This window comes from Sus scrofa, chromosome 3 (assembly GCF_000003025.6).
Source record: "Sus scrofa isolate TJ Tabasco breed Duroc chromosome 3, Sscrofa11.1, whole genome shotgun sequence".
NCBI classification, from domain to species: Eukaryota; Metazoa; Chordata; class Mammalia; order Artiodactyla; family Suidae; genus Sus; species Sus scrofa.
Genome location: NC_010445.4, coordinates 117,898,087 through 117,924,518, shown reverse-complemented (window position 1 = coordinate 117,924,518; position 26,432 = coordinate 117,898,087). Strand labels below are relative to the sequence as shown.

Below are 26,432 nucleotides of genomic sequence, written 5' to 3'. Positions count from 1 at the left end.
CTTTTAAGTTTAAATGCTATCTTTCCCATGCAAAGGTTGTTTTGATTAAATGAAGTAATTATGCTTCACAATTTCAGTTTTATTATAATGAATATGAATTAGGAGGACCAGGCAAATGCATAGGGCAAAACCTAGGAGGGGATGTAGAGCTTTCCAGCCCTCTCCTTATGGAATTAACATGATAAATTTGAGGAGATTATTAAATATCCAACTGTAATTATCAAATAGGACATAGAAACCTAGACTTTACAAGAGGTTCAGGCTAGAATTAAAAATCGAGGAGTAGTCAACATAAGAACAGTATAAATAAAAAGGATGAAATCACCAAGAAAATAAAAAGGAGGTAGGCCCTATGGACTGAAGGTACTTCACATTAAGAGGCTGAAGAGAGAAGAAACCAGGAAGAGACAGACTGAGAGGAAACAGCCAGTGAGAAAAAAGAAAACTGGAACAATGTGGTCGCTTGGAGGCCAAAGAACAAAAAGAATGTGAGTGAAGACTAAGTAATCGACTATGCCAAAGGATGCTAAAAGCCGGTTAAGAGATGAGAACCTGACCAATGGATTTAGCAACACCGAAGCCATTCTGGTAAAGATGAAAGCCAAACTGTGGTAAGTTTAGTAAACAAGTGAAGAAACACAAACAAGTACAGAAATGCTTCTGATGAGTTTTGCTGTGATAAGGACCAGAGGGGAGCTACAGAAAGGGAGCTGAGAATAATTTTTTTCTTAATCAGAAAATGTGATTAGCAGAGCATGATACTTAAGTGTTTAAAAACTTTATTATTATGAAATAAAACACACAAGTACAAAAATCAACAGTACACAATAATGACAACACACAAGTGTAACTACCATCTAAGGTGCTCAACAGAAAACTGCCTAGCAACACCTTTCATAAATCCCTGCTCTATCACAATCTTTTCTTTCCCTCAGAGTTACACAATATTCTACTTTCCATAAATACTTCTCTCTAAACAATAATTTGGTTTTAATTATTAAAAAATTTTTATGTACAATTCACCCAAGTTCTATTACAGACCTTTCAGTTTCCATTTTCAATACTGTACAGAATCTCAATGGACAAACACAATGAATTTATCCATTCTATATTTACCCTGTTTCCAGTTTGGGGCCACTGACAACAATAATGCCATAAACATTCCTGTACACATATTCTGGTATTATGTGTACATGTTTCTCCAATCTAAGGTATATATCTAGTAGTTGACATCCTGAACCACAGGGTATGCATATTTTCAAACTCTGGTAAACAATTTCAAACTAACTCCAAAGAGGTTGTGCAAATTTACACTCTTACCATGTCAGTACTGGAGTTCCCACTGCTCTATCACGTTATCTATTTTTCCTTTTTCAGCCACACTTGCAGCAATGCATGATTCTTAACCCACTGGGGTTGGGACAGAACCAGCCCCTCCAAAGAGACAAGCCAGATCATTAACCCCCTGCACCACATCGGCAACACCTCCATGACTTTAATAATACTTGATATTGTCACTTTTAAAAACTGCCCAATCTGGAAGATATGCAGTATTCTGCTGTGGTTTTGATTTTCCTTCCCCATTACTAAGGAGACTGAGGATCTTTTCATATGCTAATTAAGCGTTTCGAGGTCCTCTTGGAAAATTCAAATATCTTTGGCCCATTTTTCTATTGGCTGCCTTTACTTAGGGATTTTTAATTTGTGTGTGTGTGTGCGCGTGTGTCTTTTTATAGCCACAACCCGAGGCATATGGAGGTTCCCAGGCTAGGGGTCAAATGAGAGCTGTAGCTGCCAGCCTACACCACAGCCACAGCAACATGGGATCTGAGCTGCATCTGTGACCTACACCACATCTCACGGCAGGGCCAGATCCCCAACCCACTGAGCAAGGCCAGGGATTGAACCCTTATCATCATGGATGCTAGTTGGGTTCGTTAACCATTGAGCCATGATGGGAACTCCCCAGTGACAAAAATTTTTGATGCATGTAAAATTAAGTCTTATGCTGTTTTAATGTATTACAAATATCTTCCATTCTCCTGGAAGCCATGATGGGAACCCCATCCTATATTATCTTTATTAACTTTAAAATCCCACTTTCCCACATTTAGGTCTAAAATCCAAATGCAGTTGACTACTCAACACAGAGTAAGGCAGGGTTTAATTTGCTGCCCAAATAATCAATTTTATTTCATCTTATTTACAAAACAAGTCACTCCTCTCTACTACTTTGTACTGTTTTCTCTGTTAGTAATTAAGTGGCCATTTCTTCTGGGGTCTCTATTCTGTTCCACTAGTCTGTCCTTCCACGCAGTAGTTTAACTGCAGCTTTAGAGTAAATCTAACTCTAGAGTGTAAATCAGAACAGAGAAAGTCTTTCTACTTATTTTTGTTCTTTAAGTGTGTCTTGGCTAATCCTGGCTCTTTGCACTTTCATTAAATTTTAGTATCAGCTGTTAAAAAGAACCAGAGAAATAACCCATTGGGAGTTTTGATTGGGAATGCATTGAAATTATAAGTTAATATGGGGAGAACTGGCATGTTTAAAATATTGAGTTGTCCAATGGTATCTGTTTTTTTAGGTCTCCTTTAATGTCTAAACAAAGCTGTTTCTCACAGAAACTGTGTACACTTTTTGTCAGACTTATTTCTAGGTTCCTCCTAGTATGATAAACTTTTCACTTTAAAACATTATGCTGTTAACAGACTTTTTAATATCCAAAATCCTTAACCAAAACATATTAATTTTAATACTTTATCTGAAGGTTCAGTTAGTATATAATCACATTTTCTGCAAATGACATTTGTGGTTCTCCCTCTACAAAACGTTTTCATTTTATTAGAATTTCTCCCACGTTATAACACCGGCTAAGATCTTTAAGATGCTAAAGAAGAAACTCTTGGTCTTATTCCCAGTCTTAAAGGGAAAACTTTTGTATTTCCTATAAAGAGGAAGTCTGTCATCCTTTTGGTGGGGGTGTGGTATTTAATTCCCTCTGGACCCTCTAGTATATTAAAGTAATTGAGTTCTTATCTGTTAAAGAGGCTTGTTTGTTCTGGGATTTTTAAGCTGTGCTCATGGCTTTCGAAAGTTCCCAGAGCAGAGATTGAACCTGCACCACAGCAGTGACAACACCAATCCTTAAAATGCTAGGCCACCATCGAACTCCTTAAAGAGGTGTTTTTTGGTTTTGCTTTTAAAGTCAATATACAAATATGCTTTTCCAGAATCTTTTGAGAAGTTCTTATGCTTATTATCCTATAATCTTTTAAAAAACATGGCAAATTACGCTGTGGATTTACTAATGTTCACCTTGCATTCTTGGGATAAAATCAACTTGTTCATGATATGTTATCCTGCTTTATAACACTAGATCTGCTTTGCTAATAAGTAGTCAAGGATTTCTAAATCCATGTTCATAAGTCTGACTGGTTTACAATTTTCCTTTTCTGTACTATGCTTGATAGGTTTTTTCTTTTCTCTTTTTGCTTTTTAGGGCCGTACCCGCAGCATATGGAGGGTCCCAGGCTAGGGGATGAATTGGAGCTGTAGCCGCTGGCCTATGCCACAGCCATAGCAATGCAGGATCAGAGCTGCATCTTCAACCTACACCACAGCTCATGGCAATGCCAGATTCTTAACCCACCAAGCAAGGCCAGGGATCAAACCTGGGTCCTCATGGATGCTAGTCAGATTCATTAACCGCTGAGCCACAACCGGAACTCCTTAGCAGGTGTTAATATCAAGATTATGCTCATACCATAAGATGACTTGGGGGATACGCCCTCCTTTTCTATTCTCTAGAATTTAAAAAATTGAGATTGCTAAGGTTATTTCTTCCTTTTTTGCTTTTTGTTCTTTTTAAGGCTGCAACTGCAGCATATAGAAGTTCCCAGGCTAGGGGTCGAATCGGAGCTACAGCTGCTAGCCACAGCCACAGCAACTCAGGATCCAAGCCTCGTCTGTGACTTAGATCACAGCTCACGGCAATGCCGGATCCTTAACCCACTGAGCAAGGTCAGGGATCGAGCCCACGTCCTCATGGATACTAGTCAGATTCGTTTCTGATGAGCTACGATGGGAACTTCTATTTCTTCCTTGAATGCCTGGTATCATTCTCCACTGAAGTTACAGTTGGCTTGGAATTTTCTTGGAAGATTTTTGGTCACAATCATTATTTCTGAATAAAAGTAACAGACTTCAAATTTTATACATAGGAGTTCCCGTCGTAGCACAGTGGTTAACAAATCTGACTAGGAACCATGAGGTTGTGGGTTCCATCCCTGGCCTCCGCTAACTGGGTTAAGGATCCGGTACTGCTGTGAGCTGTGGTGTAGGTTGCAGACGTGGCTTGGATCCCAAGTTGCTGTGGTTGTGGCGTAGGCTGGCAGCTACAGTTCTGATTTAGAGCTCTAGCCTGGGAACCTCCATATGCCATGGGTGCAGCCCTAGAAAAGACAAAGAGACAAAAATAAATAAATAAAAATTATATATATATATATGTGTGTGTGTGTGTGTGTGTATCTATGTATCTCTCCTTGAGTCTGTTTAGTTACATTTTTCTAGTTGTTTATTTTGCTTATATTTTATATTATCTTCTCTCTTTACCTTTTCTTTTTACAGCCACCCCTGCGGCACATGGAAATTTCCAGGCTAGGGGTCAAATTGGAGCTGTAGCTAGGGCCTACACAACAGCCACAGCAACAATGGATCCAAGCTGCATTCTACATTGTTGCTTGCGGCAACAACGGATCCTTAACTCGCTGAGACAATATCAGGTCTTTAACCTGCTGAGCCACAATACAATCTGCTCTCTTTATAATTCCTTTTTTTGCTGATCATCTCAGAGGTTTATTATCTGTCTTTTCAAAGAACTAACTTTTGGGATAATCTGATTCTTTCAACTGTATGTCTGTCATCTATTTCATCCACATCAGCTCCTATCTTTATTATCTGGGTTCCCTCCACAATTCTTCGGGTTTATTCTCTTCCTTTTATGGTTCCCATGTGGAAACTTATTTTATAATGTATGCACCCAAGCCTATAAACTCCTCTTTTATGTTTTGTCTTAGGTGTTGTCCCTAAGTTTAAATAAGCAGCACTTTCATAATCATTCAGTTCAAAAGTTTGTTACTTAGAGAGCTCAATAAAACAAAAGAGATAAAAAAAGAAGACCTGGGAGTTCCTGCTGTGGTGAGTGGGTTATAAATCCAGCACTGCTGCAGCTGTAGCATAGGTCACATCTACGGCTGGGATTCGATCCCTGCTCTGGGGACTTCCATATGCTGCAGGTGCAGCTATAAAAAGAAAAAGAAAAAGGAAAAAAGGAATTGTGGAGACAGGGGTTAAAAGGGTGAGGTACAATATAAACTTTGAAAGGTAGTCCAAGAGGGGAGCACAAGAGAGAGAACGTTTTCTAGGATGAAGGAGCAAACTAGCATAGCGATTGCAGGAAAGGAGGGGTAGCAGAGGAAGAAAGACTGAAAATACATACACGACTACAAAAACAGCAGATGGCAATATATAACCAAGCAGAAGGATTGAAAGCACATGACGAGTATAGCATGAGGACCAGAGATTTGATGGATGAGAAGTAAAGGACATAAAGTGGAAAAGCTAGACTGTATAAGACTTAAAGAAACAAACACCGATTTTCTTAAGTGAGCTTCTATATTAGCACATTAAGCTTTGTAAGTATGTAATTATTTGAATAAGGAAAGGAGAATTATTTCATCACAGTCCTGAAGAGAATAAAGTACAGAAGATATCAGAGAAAAGTTTTACAGTAAGGGAATCAAGTGAACAGTTAACAAGTCACTCTGGCAGATAAAAATTAATTCTAATAACCCCTTTTATAAAAATGATTTTACATTTTATTTTTAAAGGGACTAAATGTTGTGGCTCAGAAGGTTAGATAAAGTAATCTTTTTTCCCCTAAATGTTTTACCTGTCTTAAATTTTCTCATTATTCCAAAGATATAGTCAACTGTTTTTAGGCAAATATAGTGTAAAATTCTTTTAGGATTTTCAACATAGATTTCACTGATTAACAAAACAAAAAAGCATCAAAGAGCTTTCTTAGAGAACAAAAAGAAGTGAACATAAAATTTTGAGAAGACAAAAGATGATAAAATAGCACAATACCTTGATGTTTTTTTTAATAAGAATATGAGCTGAATATGAAGAAGGGGAGCAAAGGCATTTATAAGAAATGAATAATAGGACAGCACTAAAAGCCTAGAAAATTAAGCAATAGTTACAAAGAGTAGCAAATATACATAGGCCAGATGCACAATCTTAAAGCAAAGTTCTACTTTAGAATCTAGTAAGCCTGGACTGTTGTACTCCGTGACTGCTCCCTTTTCTACTTATAGCCGAAACACAAGAGGGATCCAGAGTAGTCTTAGAAGTGGCTTTTATCAACTCCCAGCTTAGTTCTTTTTGGCCCTATATGATATCCCTCCATATGCCTACAACAACTTCAGCTTCACAGTCCATTTCTCAAAGGGCTGCTTTTGTCAGGGTCTCTAATATACAGTGCTCTGGGACACTAACTTTCATGACGCAAGGACATAGCTGGGGTTAAAAAAAAAGAAAATAATGCCTACATTCTACCATCATCTGTACGTCAGGACAGCAATATTAACATCTTATTTCCATTCAGAGGGCTAGACAGGTGATAATCAGACCTTAGAATTTCAGAGAGAACAGAATGAATGTAATTGATAGAGAAATCTCCAAAATAACACACAGAAATATTTAGCAGCCCTTAAAGAAGTTGTCAATCATCTAAGTCGGGATCTTTTCCAATACATTAAACACATTACCTAAACAATCTAAATAGAACATTTAACTAAGTGCAATTAAATGGAAACTGGAACACATATTTCATTAATTAGTTAACTCTTGAATAACACCCCCCCATTCCCATGCAACTGAAAATCTGCATATATCTTAAAGTCAACTCTCCATATCCAATATTCCACATCCACAGGACTGAAACAACCACAGACAGTGCAGAACTGTAGTACATGTTTATCAAAAAAGATCCACATAGGTGGACTCAGGCAGTTCAAACCTGTGTTGTTCAAGGGTCCACTGTAATCTATATAGTTATAGGAGTAACTACTCATTAGAAGTGAGTCTTCTGGAGTTCCCATCGTGGCTCAGTGGTTAACGAATCGGACTAGAAACCATGAGGTTGCGGGTTCAATCCCTGACCTTGCACAGTGGATTAAGGATCCGGCATTGCCATGAGCTGTGGTGTAGGTCGCAGACGCGGCTTGGATCCCTCGTTGCTGTGGCTGTGGTGTAGGCTGGCAGCTACAGCTCCGATTCGACCCCTAGCCTGGGAACCTCCATATGCCATAGGAGCGGCCCCAGAAAGTGCAAGAAGACCAAAAAAAAAAAAAAAAAGTGAGTCTTCAGAAGTGGAGAGAATTAACCAACAGAAGGGGAAGTGATGCATTATCTACTGATATTCAAATGTCTTTAAATTTCACTTTAAAAACATAACAAGTGCTGCTTTACTAGCTTAAGAAAAATACTTTCCCTTCCATCTTCCACTATTTACTAAAGTAGTAATTTTGTACTTAGTTTCATAGGAATTTACTTCACAAAAAATCTATTTTGTTTCTAAAAGTTGTGCTGTGGCAATGGGCAGAAAATTTCAGTAAATACTGTTGCCATTAGGTTATAAATAACATTAGGTTAATACTATAAATGTGCTAAACAAGAGTGAACAACGTCCTAAGTGGAAAATTTTAGCTGTACACTTCTCAACATTAACCAATTAAATGACTAAATATCCTTAAAAGGCAAGAATGGCATAAAAGTTTTGTTTTACATATCACCAAATGGTTTTATTTCTTAGAGCACTCCATTAAGAATTAAATAGACTAAGAAAATGTTTTGAGAATTCTAATACATATCTGTCATTAAGTCTCCCAAACAATACTGATTTCAACTATTGGCACCCACGTTCTCAATGATTCACTCCAAAACAGGCAAGATTTTAGATATCTTCTGATTTGTTTTCATTCTTCAGTGTGAGAACCTATATGTAACATTCATCTATTCAAATTTCCATAATTAACTATATACCTGGCATGCCAGTAGCAAGACCCTGACCAAAAGCCAAAGTTGGATTTGCTGCTGCAAGTGATTCAGCTTGCTGCCCTTGCTGGCCCTGATTGGGAGTAAGAGGGCGCTGACCTGCTCCAGCACGGAGAACCTACAAAGGACAAATGATTTCCTTAAAAACGAAATTATGAGTAAGAGGTAAGTAAATTTATCTTGGACACTCTGCATATATCACAAATAGCCTTTGACTATTCTTTGAACATATTTACATTTAATGAAATATCACTTGAGCATAAAAAAGCACAAATTACTTAACATCAAAAACAACCTAGGAGTTCCTGTCATGGCTCAGTGGTTAACGAATCCAACTAGGAACCATGAGGTTGCGGGTTCGATCCCTGGCCTTGCTCAGTGGGTTAAGAATCCAGGGTTGCCATGAGCTGTAGTATTGGTCACAGATACGGTTTGGATTCCGCATTGCTGTGGCTCTGGCGCAGGCCGGCAGCTACAGCTCCAATTAGACCCCTAGCCTGGGAACCTCCATATGCCAGAAAAGGCAAAATGACAAAAAAAAAAAAAAACCACCAAAAAACAAACAAACAAAAAAACAACGTATTAAGCAACATAGAGATTCTAGAAGGTCTTCAGAAAAAGTTATTTTTATTCTCTTTTTACAGCCACACTTGTGGCATACGCAAGTCCCCAAGCTAAGGGATAAATCAGAGCTACAGCTGCCAACCTACACCACAGCTCATGGCAACTCCAGATCCCTAACCCCCTGAAGGAGGCCAGGGACTAAACCCACATCTCATGGATAATAGCTGGGTGTTTAACCCACTGAGCCACAACAGAATTCCAGAAAAAGTCATTTTTAGTATTTGTGCTCTTTTACTTACCAAAGCAGTATTAAAATGAGAGAGATTTATTTGGAGGAAAGGGAGGAATGGCAAAATCTTAAAGATAAAAAAATTAAATTTTATTATTCCCTAAGACCAAAAACTACAACATAGGAAGCTTAAGGGACTAAATTAAATATGATTATTCAATTAGTCTGTTATGAGATTGTGATACAGAGTGAAAACTGAATCTGAGCCAACTTATCAGAAGCTTTAATAAAAGTGAGTAAAAAAATGCTTTTTACTACAAAACCTTTGAGTTAAAAAGGGAACACAAGACTTCATAAAAAAATGGAAATTCTTAAGGTTGGTCAAACTTTACTACTTTGCAGTACATAGTGCGATTATACATAAGCATGATACACATTAATTTCACAAAGGTAAATATTCAAACAATTTAGGATAAGCAGGATTCATTTTATCTCTGTAAGTAAGCACCACACACAGGTACATATAGTTCAGGCAATATGATATTTTTGTTTGCCCAATGAAGGTATAGATTTTAAAAGAATTATTAAATGATGCTGTGGTATACTCTACAAGGACCTAGTCAAAGGACATTTTTAACAGAATATCAATATAGAAGAAAATTCAACTGTCAGGTAACAAATACAACAATATTTGTCATTAAGTTGCTTCTTTGGTATAAATATGATAAACTTGAAAACCAGAATTCTAGCATTTTTAATCAGAATTTTTCTTTTACATTTAACTAAAAAAACAGTTCCAGGAAAGAGGCTAAAATTTAAAAAAAATCTTTCAGATAAACTTTTTTGTTTTAAGAAATTAAATCCAACCTTTAGTGAAAATACTTCATCTTTCCTTGTTTAAAATATAAGTAATCTCCTTACTCCTTACTAGTAATCTCCTAGTAATCTTCCTCTGGTCAAAAATTTATTAAGTTAATATTTAAAACAGTAATTTAAACATCCAAAAGAAAATGAAATAATTATTTTGATAGGAATAGTATTAGCACACTTTAAGAAGGGATAAAAAGAAAATTAAAAAAAATTTTTTTTGTCTTTTTAGGGCTGCACCTGTGGCACATGGAGGTTCCCAGGCTAGGGGTTCAATCGGAGCTGCAGCTGCCGGCCTACACCACAACCATAGCAATGCCAGATCCGAGCTGCATCTGTGACCTACACCACAGCTCACGGCAATGCTCGATTTTAACCCACTGAGCAAGGACAGGGATCGAACCCACATCCTCATGGATATTGGTCCAGTTCATTAACTGCTAAGCCACAATGGGAACTCCAGAAAATTAAAAGTTGCTAGAGATTTTAACATTGTTTCAATAAGAGAAATGTGGAAGTGGAATACAACCAAATCTTTAAATTTTTATAATTATGACTAGAGGAAAAAAAACATCCCACATAACAAATACTTGTGCACCAACTACATATATATGATAGGTACTGTGCTACATACAGAGGAAAATAAAAAGAGAACACAGATCTTGAATGCAAGGTGCTCACACACAATTTTAAAGACACTTCAGGTATTATTTAATGAAGGCAGGCCTATACCTGTTGCTGTCCAGGCTGAGCTTGTGAAGCTGCTTGCTGATTTGCTGTGTTGTTTGCCGCAGCTGCAGCTTGCTGCTGAAATAAATTGGCTGGATACACCCCCCATGGAACACCATAATACTGAGGTGGAACCACTGCCGGACCTAAACCCCATACCCCACCCCCCCAAAAAAAAAATTTTAAAAGTCACTACATTTTACAGATAATTAAGGTCAGCTACCATTAGATCATACAAAGAGACAGTGCATAAGGCTTAGAACAGATGTCTTTACAATCCCCTATCCAGATACAATTGCTTTTCCCCCTCTCTTTTTTCCAATTCCATTAGGAAGAAAGTGTCATCTAGCTATAGACTATTAAAAACAAAACATTCAAGAGTGTAGCAGTAGCCTTAATGGAGAGAGATGAAAATAAACTCAAGAAGACCAATGAATTCACAGGACACTCAACTATCTACTCAACATTTGCTGAAATCTAGTTTATGGGTTCGATACTGGCAAACAGGAACATCAGACACCACAAAACCGTAAGATTTCCCATGCTCAATTCATTACTTTCTTTAAAAAGGATACTTTTCTTCTATTGAAAACAAAAAAACACTTTTGCCTTTTCACTTATAATATACAACATAAAACTAGGGAATATTCTGGTACCCAGGTTGCTACAATTGTGTCTGAACTGTAATCACTGAATTTAAAAATATTTTTCACATCTGAAACAGAGTCACAACTTTCAAAAAGCAACTGAAAATCACATGAAAAGAAATGAAAAATGGGACTAGTGAGTTAAGACAAGAAAGAACTATGTAATATAATCATAGAGGGATAGAGACATAAAAAAGTAAATTGGAAAAATAGAATGAGTTTTTGCTGTATTCTACTTTATTCAAGATAACATTTGATTTCTGGACATTAAATAGCATCATGAAAAAAAAAGCCCTGTTATTAAACTAATAAGATATATATCATGATTCCTGACTGATGTTCTAAATCCCATTGATATTTTAGTATATCTAATGTGTATACTTTACAAAGCCAAACTCTTGGTTTCACTCTGATTTGAAAATAAAGCCCAGTGTAAATGACCAAATCACTAAAATGAAAATCTTTAAAAAGTTTAAAGGTAAAACATAGTTCTAAAGACTGTTAAAACACAGAAGATTTATAAAAAGAAGGAACACGCTGACATCCATCTATTCTTTGTCCAAAACAGCCTAGTCACCTGTGACTACACAATTAAAGCTGGATAGCGTGAATGAGATGTCCTATAAGTATGTAATACATAGAAGATTTTGAAGACTTAGCATTTAAAAAAAAAAATCTAAACTATTAATAATTTAAAAAATACTGATAATAATATACTGGGCTATTATCACACATGCCTCTGAAATTAATGTTACCTGTTTTTTACTTTTACAATGTGGTTACTAGAAAAAAAAATCTAAGTTGTATTATCTGGCTCACTTCTGTTTCTACAAGACAGTGTTGATTTTAGAAAGCCTAAGTAAGTCCAGAATGCCTGGAATGCTTATCTTAAAACCAAGGACTTAATGATGACCAGTTAAATGGTACCAGAAAAAAATCACATCCTCGTGGAATCACGTGAAAACTACTGAATATGATAGGTTAGCTTCGGCCTGCCAACTATGATGAAAATTCTTGTTTTTCTAACTTTTTTTCCACTTGTTAAAGACTTGAGTATTTAAAAAACAAAACAAAACTCACAAATAACTGACTGTTCTACAGTCATGATAACATAACTACAAGCAGATTTAAAATTATTTAACTGATTGGTGATAATTCAGTGAAATTATCTCTAAAAGTAAAAAAATCAGTGGCAGCTTAAAATTATGAAAAGTCAGCCAATCAGCAGACTCAACCCAATGAACACACTTTTATAGTTGATATTGCTATGTTCCTGCCTTGGTAACCAACATAAACCATGTCTAAGACTAAATTTATTCCTGTCCTTAACTAACTCAACCTAAAACAACCTTCCCCCCAAAACCCTACAGAAGATCGGTAAATCAATTTGCTCAGTAAGACTGTGCCTAACCAGTACACAACTCTCCTTCATTAAATAACACAGTTTGGCTTAAAAAAATTTTCCCCAGGTTTACTGTGATACAATTGACATGACATGTGACAGTGTGGACTTTGGGGCTTTATTTTAGATTTTGAGGGGTGGTACCAAGCTTTGATAGTTATTAGTAAGTTCTTTCCAACCCTGTCTCACTTTCTTGTCCCTCAGCTTGCTTGCATGTTTTAAGTTAGCTAAACTTTACTTTTTATAGACATTCTCTCAAGAGTGCTGAACCTCTTTACCTCTACTCTCCCCTGACTTGGGTATTTACAGTACCTACTCCCACTATATTTTCTGAGAAGTTACTCTGCATTGTCTCTGTGGGTATGGGATTGCTCATAAGAGTAAAGATTTGTGGTTGGTAATGTTAAGATTTTTTGAAACTATTGAACAAAATGTAAACCAACTATGTACAGGAGCATCAAATTAGGTTTTCTCCTGTAGCATTACAGTTAAAAAATAAACTCTCTGGAAACTTCAGTTCATTCTGGAAAAATGCTTCAGTTTTTCCTAGGAACTTCAAATTGCCCAGACAAAAATAAAGCTTATCCCCAAATTAAAACTAACTCTGTAACAAGCAACAAAGATGAACAGTAAGTTACCTGCTAATGTTGCTGCTGCAGCCAATCCTGCTGCAGTATATGGATCAGTTCCTGGAGGAGCAGCACTAATAATATATGGATTTGGCACAAATGCAGCTGGAGCAAGGCCTGCTGAGAATACACCAGCTGTATTTTAAAGAGGGAGAAATAATAAATAAAAACACATATAACGTTCTTCATTAGGTTAAAACAAAGAAAAACACAAAAGTTTCTATTCTGAAATTGGGGTTGAAGGGGAGAGGGTATATAATAGCTCAAATTCTTATTAACTAAGTGACCTTGGATACATAACACAACCTGACCCCAAGGTTCTTTGTTTATGTAACAGGTGTTATCAATAGTGATTTTTGTCAGAATTAAATAAGTGACTGTACAGTACAAGCACATAACAGGCACATGATAAATGTTTATAGAGTTAGTACTATTGTTCAATAGTGGTTTTCCATTCAACCTTTATTAAGCCATACCATGAGCTAGAGATTCAACAGTGAGGAAGACAGATGTGATCTGCCCTCACAAATCACTCTACCTAGTGAGAAAAATAAACAAGTAAATTGGCAATTAGAATATAGTGTTATAAAAAGTGCTAGGAGCACAGAGAGGAGGGGCATCCAATGAGCTTTGGGTAAAATGGAGTGGGATTGTAGCATACAAGATAAAACTGGACATATGATGGTAATGAAGCCTCATGAACAGCTTTTTGAGTCATGTTAAGCAGTTTGGACTTTAGCCTGAAAATAAAAGGAAAACAATGAAGAGCAGGGGAATGACCACTTCTGAGCCTAATATACGCCAATATGGATTCAGTATAGGCTCAGAAAGATTTTAAAATATGCACTGCAGTACTTATTAGAGAATACAACTGCTGGTACCGAGCACGAGTCAGGATATAGACCTTTTACCATAAGGTACTATTAAATCACTTTGAAAATGTGGAAAGCTAAAAGCCTCAGGTAATCCTTAGTAACAGTTAGTTTATAGCCTTCTAAAAAGTATTTTCCCATTTTAGAAGTGATTTTAATATAGCTCTCTCAATATTTACATTACAAAGCAGATAAAAAGTAGAGTTTCAAATATTTGAAAAATAATTAGTATGATCTAATGGATATATACATCAAAGCTTCTGCTGAAAAAACATGCTTAAAAAACTTATTTTAAGCTCACAACATTTATACATAGATACATTTATAAATAGTTACAACATATTAGACATCAAACAATATGCTTGTGTGGGTATACATAAACATGTATGTTTGAATCTATGTTTACACATGCATATAAATGCATAAATATATATCCTTCTAAATTTTTTTAGCTGCACCTGAGGCATGTGGAAGGTCCTGAGCCAAGGATCTAACCCCCACCACAGCAGCAAGGCAAGCTAGTGCAGTGACAACACCAGATCCTTAACCCACCAGGTCACAGGAAAACTTCAATTTGTTTTTCATTTTGCCATATCTTTCTTAAGTTTTTAATGTGTATATATTTGCACACATTCATACATTTTGTATTTTAGTGTATAATGGTATTTTAATGTTTTTCATTTGCCAATTAACCATAAAGCCCTTTCTATGTGATATCAATCTAATTCACTTTTAATAGCTGCATAGTATGTATCCTACTATGTAAAAAGGAAGATGATTTAACCCATTTACTACAATGGTTCACAACTTTTTGCTATAAATAAATAATGCTATTATTTTTTAAGTATACTACACTATCATATCTCCATGAAAATTCACTTAAATGGACAAATACATATAAATTCTTGATCCACATTTCCAGATTTCTCTCCAGGGAAGTTGCACCAATTTACACCCCTGTCATGAGTATATGAAAATATCACTCACATTCCTGCCAAAATAGGACATTATCAAACTTTTAAAAGGCTGTTAATGTGAGAGGTAAAATAAAACCATGAAAATGTTTTGGTCTCGGAGTTCCCATTGTGGCTCACTGGTTAACAAATCCCACCAGGATCCATTAGGTTGCGGGTATGATCCCTGGCCTCGATCAATGGGTTAAGGATCTGGTGTTGCCGTGAGCCATGGTGTAGGTCGTAGATCCGGCTTGGATCCCAAGTTGCTGTGGCTGAGGTGTAGGCTGGTGGCTGCAGCTCCGATTTGACCCCTAGCCTGGGAACCTCTATATGCCTTGGGTGTGGCCACAGAAAAGACAAAAGACCAAAAAAAAAAAAAAAAAAAAAAGTTTTGGTTTTAATTAACAGTGCTATCAAGAAGCAAAACATCAAATCTTGCATATCTTTATTTCACACAAAAATTTTTAATCCATCAGGAATATGACCCAATTATCTCCAAGCTATTTCCCAAAGATATTTTTATAATTAATTTACAAGGTCAAGGTTAAAATCACCCTACCCCTGTACCCCAAACACAAACAAACCATTTCAAAGTCTTCTTGTCTGCTGATCTACTTATATAATTTCTAGGCAAGTGCCACACTGTTTTAATCACTGTTGATAATAACTGTTTTGAAGTATCGTTGAGTAAGCCCATCTCTCACTTTAGTGTTTGATTAACTTTTTCTGAAACAAACATAAAAAAGCAAACTTTCAAGTTCCCCCCAAAAATCCTGTTGGGCTTCCAATCAATACATTAAATCCACAATTAAATCTAAAGAGAATTGACATTTTTATAATATTGAGTTTCCCCCAAAGGGCATGTGTTCCCATTTATTCAAGCCTTCGGAAATATAGTTTTTTTTTTTTTTTTTTAACATATGCCTTGCACATCTTTGGTTACCCTTTACTCCTCTCCACATCCTGATTACTATAGGTTATATTTCAGTGTTCTAAAAGACGTCCTAAAAGTTTTATTTTCTGGTCATTTAATCCTAGGTGATAGGTAGTTAATTATGTAGCCCACCCATATCTTTTTATTGACAAGAATCTGAAGTGGTCTGCTTCACATCATTTTACTGTTTCAAGAGCTCTGATCTTTGATGGCTTAAGTCTTTCAATATTCTAAATAAACTTTAAAAATTCTTTTCAGAACTTAAATTTCGCTTATTTCTACATCAGGGGTATAAACTCTACTGTGTGTTATGTGACTACCCTCTGACTGCTCTTTCTTATTTGCACTGTAATTTCTGCTTGAGATACTATCTTACATGAGAGATCTTCTTACACTTACTCATCACAGTTGCCAACTACACACTATAAGGTGAAGAAGTCAAACAAATCTCTACTAATTTACTTTTTATCCCTCTTATAGCTCTCTGCAGGCCACATGGTACTTCTATGGCTCTTCTCTCAATTTCCTAAGCTACAGCCAATTCCCCAACAGGAGTTCCCAGTGTGGATCAGTGGAAACGAATCTGACTAGTACCCACGAGGATGCAAGTTTGATCCCTGGCCTCACTCAGTAGGTTAAGAATCCAGGGTTGCCATGAGCTGTTGTGCAGGTCACAGATGTGGCTCCGATTTGGTGCTGCTGTGGTTGTGGCACAGGCTAGTGGCTATAGCTCCCATTTAATCCCTAGCCTGGGAACTTTCATATGCCGTGGTCGCGACCAAAAAAGCAAACAAAACAAAACAAAACAAACAAAAACAGATAAAATGTGGCCACTAGAGTTCCCTGATGGTCCAGTAGGTTAAGGACCCGGCACTGTCATTGGTGTGGCGCAGGTTCAATCCCTGGTCCATGCCCACATACTGCAGGTGTGGCCAAAAATAGTAATAATAAAAAAAGTGGCTACTAAAGAATTTTAAATTCTATATGGCACATATATTTCTGGTGGGACAGTGCTGTTCTAAATAAGTATCTGCTAGCTAAGAGATGATCCAGCAAACCTGGATAAAAGGACTGATAATCAACAATAAATATATTTAACAGTGGAACAAAGATGAAAGGATGGGAGCAATTTTGGTAAGTTATGCTTTCTTTGAAATATTTTCATTTAACTCAAGTTTTTAAATTTATTTGCATAGTTTCCCAGACAGTTTCACAAAGAAGTTCTTTTTTTGTTTGTTTTGTGTCTTTTTAGGACTGCACCCACAGCATATGGAGGTTCCCAGGCTAGGGGTCTAATTGGAGCAGTAGCCGCCGGCCTATGCACTGCTGGATCCGAGCCGTGTCTGCAACCTACACCACAGCTCATGGCAACACTGAATCTTTAACCCACTGAGCAAGGCCAGGGATCCAACCTGCAACCTCATGGTTCCTTGTCAGATGCATTAACCACCGAGCTGCTACGGGAACTCCACAAAGAAGTTCTAAGTTCTGACAAATCTTTAAAGATCTTGTAAGTCCACTGTAATTTAAAATACCCCAAGATAAAACCGAGAGCTGGTTCTTTGAAATGGTAAACAAAATTGACAAACCTCTTGCCAAACTACCAAGAAGAGAGGGAACTGAAGAAAACAAAATAAGGCATGAAAAAGGAGAAATCTCAACTGGTACTGCAGAAATAGAATATTCCCAAGGCATTAAATAAGGGAACAATTTCTAAATTATTTTTATGACACAAGTACACTGGTATCAATATCTAACAAAATAAAAGCAAAAAATGCATACACAAAATTAAAGACTAATTTTATATGTTATTAAAAACTCTCAAATAAAATATTAGGAAACTAAAAGAGCTCATTAAAGTAATTATACACAACTCAGATTCTCAGAATGTGGGAATGATTCAATTACTGGAAAATATCATTCATAAAATTTAATAAATACTAATTTGGAGCTTTCATAGGTGCCAATTTATAAAGAAAGATATAATGACAGAAAGGAAACCAAGTGAAATGACAGCAAAAGATAAAATACCAAAGAAGAAACTTTTTTTTTTTTTTGTCTTTTTGCCTTTTCTAGGGCTGCTCCCAGGGCATATGGAGGTTCCCAGGCTAGGGGTCTAATGGGAGCTGTTGCTGCTGGCCTACGCCAGAGCCACAGCAACACGGGATCCGAGCCGAATCTGCGACCTACACCACAGCTCATGGCAACGCCGATCCTTAACCCACTGAGCAAGGCCAGGGATTGAACTTGCAACCTCATAGTTCCTAGTTGGATACGTTAACTACTGCACCATGATGGAAACTCCCAAAAAACAAACTTATTAAGAAATACGCAAACTTAAATGAGAAAAATTTTTGAAGCACTCACAAATACCAAAGCAGACTTGAACAAAAAGTAAAAATACACTACCAGATCCTGGATAAGAATATTTAATGTCAAGATGTTGGTTTTCCTAAATTAATTTAAAATTTTAACCTTACCTGGTAGTAAATTAGAGGATTTAAAAGTTCACATGAAGGAGTTCCTGTCGTGATGCAGCGGAAACGAATGTGACTAGTAACCATGAGGTTGCGGGTTCAATCCCTGGCCTCACTCAGTGGGTTAAGGATCTGGCGTTGCCGTGAGCTGTGGCATAGGTCGCAGACACAGCTCGGATATGTTGTTGCTGTGGCTGTGGTGTAGGCCGGCGGCTACAGCTCCGATTAGATCCCTATCCCTAGCCTGGGAAACTCCATATGCCTTCGGTATGGCCCTCAAACAGACAAAAGACAAAAGACAAAAAAAAAAAAAAAAAAAAAAAAAAAGAAAAAAAGAAACTTCACATGAAAAAGCAAATAAGAACCAAAAACTTGCAACTCCCAAAAAGAAGAGTGATAATGGGTATCCTAGCCTGCCACATATAAAACTTACCATAAAGCCTCAAGGAATAAAAAGTGTTATACTGGCCCATGAACATACAGCAATCAGAATGATTTTAACACGGAGAAAGGACTAGGTACATGGATAAAGGAAGCTGAGGAAAAGAGGAAAAAACAGGTCTAGAGTTTTTTAGAAGCCATCTAGAAATGTGTGGTCAACTCTGATTAAAACCGAAAATAAAATGAGTGTGTTCGCAACTTTTCCAAACAGGATATCAAGGTCAGCCAGAATCGGGTGTAAAAATGGTTATACGAATCTCCACATGGGCTAAAATGACATAAATATTACACATACACATTTACCAGTGTGTACACCTGCCTTTAGTACTTACATAACTACAGTACATAATTATGTAAGATAGAGCCATTTAGGGAAAACTAGGTGGGGAATCCCTGTACTCTCCTTGCAACATCATGTGAATCAGTAATTATTCCAAAAAACAAGTCAAAAAACAAACCAAAAACCACAACATGGACAGACACACACACTAATGCTTAAACTCTAGCAGTAACAAATATGTAACTGTAATACTTCATGTTACAGTAAAGACTAAAATGGAGTTCCCATCGTGGCTCAGCGGAAATGAATCTGACTAGCATCCATGAGGAGACAAGTTCTATCCCTGGCCTCGCTCAGTGGGTTAAGGATCCAGCCTTGATGTGAGCTGTGGTGTAGATGCAGCTCAGATCTGGCATTGCTGTGGCTGTGGTGTAGGTTAGCAGCTACGGCTGTGATTCGACCCCTAGCCTGCGAATCAGGTGCAGCCCTTAAAAAAAAGACTAAAGATCAGGAGTTCCCATCGTGGTGCAGTGGTTAACGAATCCGACTAGGAACCATGAGGTTGCGGGTTCGGTCCCTGCCCTTGCTCAGTGGGTTAACGATCCGGCGTTGCCATGAGCTGTGGTGTAGGCTGCAGATTCGGCTCGGATCCCGCGTTGCTGTGGCTCTGGTGTAGGCCGGGGGCTACAGCTCCGATTCGACCCCTAGCCTGGGAACCTCCATAGGCCGCAGAAGCGGCCCAAAGAAATAGCAAAAAGACCAAAAAAAAAAAAAAAAAAAAAAAGACTAAAGATCAAAGAACAAGGAGCTTAATGAAGTAAGAAGAAAATATTTAAAAAAATTTTCTTGGGATCCCTCTTTCCAAACCATTTTGAAAATAAGCATTCTGATTTGATGTGGGCACCTATAACTACATTTGAATTTCCAAGAGTTTGACATCTTGACTTCACTGAGGAAAATTCATGTGCTGACAGCCTTTATCAAGTTACAGATTCTTATTTCACTAAGGATACAAGTAAAAATAAAACTGTTCTTTCCTCATTAATCTTTTTATTTATTTATTTATTTATTTATTTATTTTACTTTTCTAGGGCTGCTTCCCACGGCATATGGAGGTTCCCAGGCTAGGGGTCTAATTGGAGCTATAGCTGCCAGCCTCACGGTAATGCCGGATCCTTAACCCATTGAGCAGGGCCAGGGATCGAACCCGCAACATCATGGTTCCTAGTCGGATTCGTTAACCACTGCGCCAGGACTGGAACTCCTTTCCTAGTTAATCTTTACTCTTGCCATACATGGCATCTACTAAAGTTTGGTCTCAATGAGATGTTTCAAAAAGTAATGAAATTACACCAATCATCAGTAAATAAAAATGAAACATTCTTAACACTTTAACAGAAGATTTTCTAACAGTGTAATAACAATGGTAACTTATAAAGACTCACCTATATGTGGCTGCTGAGCTGTGGCTAATGCATATTGCTGCTGCTGAGCTGCAGTTAACTGCTGAACTGTTAGCGCATTAGTCCTCTGAAAGAGCTATTAAGGAAAATATTTAATACAAAGATCAGTCTCAAAGCATTTAATTTCTGCTTAGAAAGCTGGGAATAGAATATTTTAAATACTTATTTAAATCACCTTCTCAACTATTAAGGACATATTATTCAATAAAACATTAATCGTTCAAAAACTCCCCTATTATTTATGTCAGTGCCTCATGCTACTTCGGGCTACACTAGTACACAGGTAAGAGGAACATCTTTGAAAGAGAGGCAAACTTTACCTGCTGCTGGGAATTGTAGTCAAAAAGGCCTACAGTAGCTCCTGAAGAGTCCATTGGTACCTGATTACCAGGATAGTCAAACTGTAAGGAATCCAGACCAACTTGTTCCATGGCATCCAGATTCTGAGTTTCAGGATTTGAAAATTCTTCAACAAGTGGTTTATTAGCTGTAGGATTAGGAAGAGGTCCCAATCCTTCTGGGGGATTAGTGTTGGGGCCCAGGCGTTCAACTACTTCAGTTGGAGAGGCTTGACGACTTCCAGGAGTACGACTATATAAAGAAAAGAGAAAGGCATTATGAGTAAAAGTAACAAGTCAGCCAAAAGGAGATCTGGACAAATGGCCGGCCCTGCACTAGTAAGAGTCTGGGAGCTGTCTCCTCCTGATGCATACAGAGGGCAAATTAGACCTAAGTCACTAACCATTCTGCTTTATTATATTTTTTTCTGTCTAATCTAGCTTCCTTTTAAGAGCTGACAGTTACTTTTTTCTTATACTATGAATGACCAATGCCCCCAATTTAAATAGCATAAAGATACAATTTTACAGCTAAGAAAATTGGCCAACATCATGATTTAGGCTTAGACTACCTGAAACTTTTTTTTGGCCTTACCCATGGCATGCAGATGTTCCTAGGCCAGAGAAGAACCCTTGCCACAGCAGCAACCTGTGCTGTAGCAGTAATAACACTGGATCCTTAATTCATTGAGCTACCAGGGGACTCCGTACCTGAAATTTTTGTCTCAAATCACAGACAAAATGGATGGTACGAATGATAACAGACTATCAAGTGACAAACATGGGAAGTCTGAAAACCAAAATCCACCTACTATACTCCTGTCCTGGCCACCAGCATACAAGTGCCTAACAGCTTGCTTAATATGTCAAAAAAAAAAACAACCCCAAAAAACAAAACAAAACAAAAACACAACTGGACAAGAAGAATCACCATAGTCTCCATGACTTAAGGATATAACAGAAAAGAGCAGTGAACCAAGACAAAAGGCAACTCCTAACTCTATCTTTATTTATTTATTCACTGGCCATGGCCATGGCATGCAGAAGTTCCTGAGCCAGTGATCGAACCTGTGCCACCGCAGCAATCTGAGCCATAGCAGTGATAATGTCAGATATACTTAAACTGCTGAGCCACCAGGGCATTCCAGGATGCTATCATTATATATTATTTTGAGCAAATTCATTTCATCTTCAAGACCTCAGTTCCCTTATTGAGACTGAAGAGGTGACACATGATTCCAAATAATAAAAATGAAAAAGCTACCATGAAAACTTTCTGTGCTCTCTAAAAGCCATTTTTATCATACCAAATTATTCCAGTTTAAATTATCAGAAATAAAGAGGAGTTCCCGTTGTGGCTCAGCAGGTTAAGAACCTGACATAGTGTTCGTGAGGATATGGGTTTGACCCCTGGCCAAGCTCAGTGGGTTAAGGATATGGCATTGCTGCAAGCTGCGACACAGGTTTCATATGTGGCTCAGAGCTGGTGCTGCTGTGGCTGTGGGGTAGACCTCAGCTACAGCTCCAATTCAACTTCTAGCCTAGGAACCTCCATATGCTGCAGGAATAGCCTCAATAAAAACAAAAGCAAAAAACAGAATATATAGGAAGAAAAAACTAATAAAACTGAAAGGATCTTTTTTAAAATCAGCCAATTTAGAGTTCCTGTCATGGCGCAGCAGAAATGAATCCGACTAGGAACCATGAGGTTGCAGATTCGATCCCTGGTCTCGTTCAGTGGGTTGAGGATTCGGCGTTGACATGAGCTGTGGTGTAGGTCGCAGACGTGGTTGGATCCTGCAATGCTGTGGCTGTGGTGTATGCTGCCAGTTGTAGCTCTGATTGGACCCCTAGCCTGGGAAACTCCAAATGCTGCCGGTGCGGCCCTAAAAAGCAAAAAAATTTAAAAATTAAAAAAAAAAAAAAAAATCAACCAATTTAAAAAGAAAGCCAGCTATAGTTCTTTCATTCTTGTTAGTTTTATTCCAGTAACATATACATGTTGATGATATATCAGTTAATGTATATAATAAAGATGTACTGCCATAATGACCATATGACCACAGCTATTTGGAATGTTTTTATATAGCTAAGGACAATACTGTATCTAAAATAATTTATAAACAATTTTAAATATACACCCCAAACTTAACGGAATCAAATTAGAATGCTATTTAATGTAAAATTCATATTAACATGGAGAAGTACAGCCTTTCATATAAAACTCAAACAAAGCAAAAAGTACAGGATACAATAGAAAAGTTATTATGCTATCAGTGGTGCTATTTTCTTGCTATAGTTAATGATGTGTTAACACTTCAATTATAAATGCATACTCTGAAGGGTTCAAAATCAACTCAATTTTAAATGCATGCCCTTGACTTAAACAGATTAAGTAATAGTAGAAGATCAAAATCAGGATAAGGTTCTAAAACAAACTGAAGAGCATTAAATTTATTTCTTGTCCAAAGAGGTTTACTGGTTTTGGATGCTTTTTTGAATTTAGAACAGATACGAATGGCACTATTTTTAAGAATTTTTACTCTGCTTTTGATAATTAAATGCAATAAATGTAAAAATAAACCACCCACATGTACCTATAACTCACTTAACTGAGATTCCATGGTTCGTAATATTCCAAAGAAACAGCTCATTTTTCAAGTATAGGCCCCAAAGCATCTAACTGTTGATAGGAAATCAGTATGAAGAAACAACTCTCAAATATTTAGATAAATGTGCACTGCCTAATCTAAGACCACCGAAGGCTAAAGAAACACTTATTTAACTTTCCATAAAGACACAACAAAAAAATCTACAACTGAACTTAAAACTAACTTTTTGAAGTCTCTAACATGTTCCCCCCTTCCTAATCTCAGGAATATTAAGTATTAGCATAAACTCATTTAAGAAGAAAGGTCATATCTTCTAAGCTTATTATGGTTCTTTATTTCCAAGAACAAGAGATAAAGGATGGGGAATAGGATTTGCAATACAGGGACAGAAGGAAGAGGAAACTACAGAAAGGTACTTGAGAGCAAACCCAAGAAGAGTTTGCCAAGAAAAATCACAGATTAAACCTAAAATTCTCTAAATTTTATCAGGGAGGAAACAGTTAAAATTTAGACTACTATATTAATAGAAAGGTAACAGCAGCTTTAACATTACTCCTTCAATGGAATGCACTGTTTCAGATATTTCATAATCATTAACTACTATTCCCTAAGAAAAATTTTTAAATCTTCCTCCAGATTAAAACAGGCACAAAGGGAAATGAAATAAACCAAAATTGGAAAAATGTCTAAATCAATTACATCAGCTAGTAGCAATAATCCCTAAAGAGATATGTTTTTCTTCTTGAGAAAGTTAAAATCTTACTTAAAATCTTTGCAATCGGCATCCATTCCATTTGGCAAACCTCTGCCATTTATTTTAGAATCATCATCATCTCCTTGTTTAAGATCTCTGTTTTGGTCCTCCTCAAATGGAGAAGCCTTGCCTTTTTGATCTCCTTTCTCAGGTCCATCTGTTTCAGCATCTCTAGTGCCCTGAGGAAAAAGAATCTGTTTGATTCTGAATAATTAATAGAACACAAAAAGAGGCACCATAAGGTGACCTAAAACTACACTATAGTGCAGGTAAACAATAAAAGCATTGGATCTTATTTTATCTTAATTTCGCAGTCAACTATTTTTATCAAAGGCCAAAAAATTGAGTACAAACCAGTGATTTATAACAGAAGGGCTAAGGCAACCTTAACTATAGCGGTGCTGGAAAAGCAGTAACACCACAAATGAGATTAAAATTCTACTTAATGCATAGATGATTTTGTTTTGTTAACTTTCATATCAAGCACTACCACAAAGATGCAATATTAATCTTAAAAACAATGTTTTTAAATTAACATGGGTTTTTTGATAAATGGTTAAGATTATAAATATTCCCAGTGGTTTGACAATTTCATGTATTTTAAGAAGTGGCCAAGAGAAGAAAACAAGAGCACCAAATGCCACAAAATCTCCTTCACCTCTAGGAAGGACTAGAAAAAGAAACTGACTTAAAGATAACCAAATAACCATTCAGCAATATTTAAATATTTCTTTATGCAAAATACTTACAAAAGTTCCCTTCCTAAATCGAGAATCCAATTTATCAGCAGGAGAAGAACTTAATACATATTCTACCATGCTCACACCAAGGCCTCCACTTTCTGATCGCGGAGACAGTATCGCATTTACTTCACTGTTTCCATGAAAACCCTGTCCAGATCTTCTCTGTACCATAATAGGCTGGGACATTGAATGGTCTGTTTGGAAGAAAGGACATAATTACAAACCTGTATTTTTAAGCTAACCAAAATGTATGTACACAAATTAGTATACTAAAGCAAACGAAAATCCACATATTTTGAATATTGCTGCAGTCTTTATAAAAAGATCTCCCTTCATTCTGATGAGATCCACTGGCCTGGGTACATCTCTTGAGAATACAGGTCAGAAAGCCTTTTGGTTAAAAAAAAAAACAAAAACAGGTAAAAACCTGCGAGTAACAGTCAAACCCAAAGGTCAATGGAGACAGAAACTAACTTGAAATCTACACTGCCTGTAAGTATCTTACTAAAATGCTCTATTGACCATTCAGAACAACTGAAAACAAAAACTTTAGAGATAAAACCTAAAATAACTCCTAAATTGGCAGAGGCACTTCTCAAGCTCATAGTTCTGTACTGGACAGATTCAGAACACATGGCTGTACCACTATAAACACAAACAAGTAGGTTTGGAAAAACTAGTAATAGCAAAGAATTTTCTATTCCCGGAGTAAAAACTAAGTACTACTTATTTAAAGATTATTTTAAAAAAAACCTCCTCTAGTCTAAATGGAGCTCCCGCTGTGGCCTAATGGGATTGGCGGCATCTTGGGACTGCTGGGACGCAGGTTTGATCCCTGGTCGGTCACAGTGGGTTAAGGATCTGGCAAACTGCACCTGCAGCTCAGACCTAATCCCTGGCCTGGGAACCCATGCGCCACAGGGCAGCCAAAAAAAAAAAAAAAAAAAAAAAAAAAAAAAAATCCATCTAGTATGAATACTTTTGCTACCTATTTATGTGACAGAAAGAAAAAGCAATATTTATAATCTGACAGGATTTCCTGTGGTGGCGCAGCAGAAACGAATCTGACTAGGAACCATGAGGCTGCAGGTTCAATCCCTGGCCTCACTCAGCAGGTTAAGGATCCAGCATTGCTGTGAGATGTGGTGTAGATCACAGATGTGGCTCAGATCTGATGTTTCTATTGCTGTGGCTGTGGCATAGGCTGGCATCCGTAGCTCTGATTCGACTTGTAGCCTGGGAACCTCCATATGCCGTGGGTATGGCCCTAAAAAGCCAAAATATAAATAAATAATAATAATGATAAAAGAGTTGAATTATCATAGAGGTACTCAATCATTATTCCACTAACTGCAGTAATTTTATTTATTTTTGTC

The 26,432-nt window shown here is 37.1% G+C and overlaps 1 protein-coding gene across 27 annotated transcripts in view; it reads right to left on the bottom strand.

Moving 5' to 3' along the window:
* Nucleotides 1–26,432, bottom strand: part of PUM2 (pumilio RNA binding family member 2) — a 107,635-nt gene that overhangs the window by 41,046 nt on the left and 40,157 nt on the right. For 21 of the 27 annotated variants that reach the window (XM_013996320.2, XM_021087793.1, XM_021087801.1 and 18 more), the window contains 7 exons: nucleotides 25,063–25,250; nucleotides 24,323–24,492; nucleotides 20,930–21,200; nucleotides 20,592–20,685; nucleotides 13,196–13,321; nucleotides 10,512–10,654; nucleotides 8,108–8,237 (listed from right to left, as the gene is read on the bottom strand). In XM_013996320.2, coding sequence (XP_013851774.1) covers nucleotides 8,108–8,237; nucleotides 10,512–10,654; nucleotides 13,196–13,321; nucleotides 20,592–20,685; nucleotides 20,930–21,200; nucleotides 24,323–24,492; nucleotides 25,063–25,250 — 1,122 coding nt within the window. The remainder of the gene's footprint in view (nucleotides 1–8,107; nucleotides 8,238–10,511; nucleotides 10,655–13,195; nucleotides 13,322–20,591; nucleotides 20,686–20,929; nucleotides 21,201–24,322; nucleotides 24,493–25,062; nucleotides 25,251–26,432) is intronic. The other 6 variants (XM_013996324.2, XM_021087799.1, XM_021087803.1 and 3 more) reach the window with 2 other exon arrangements.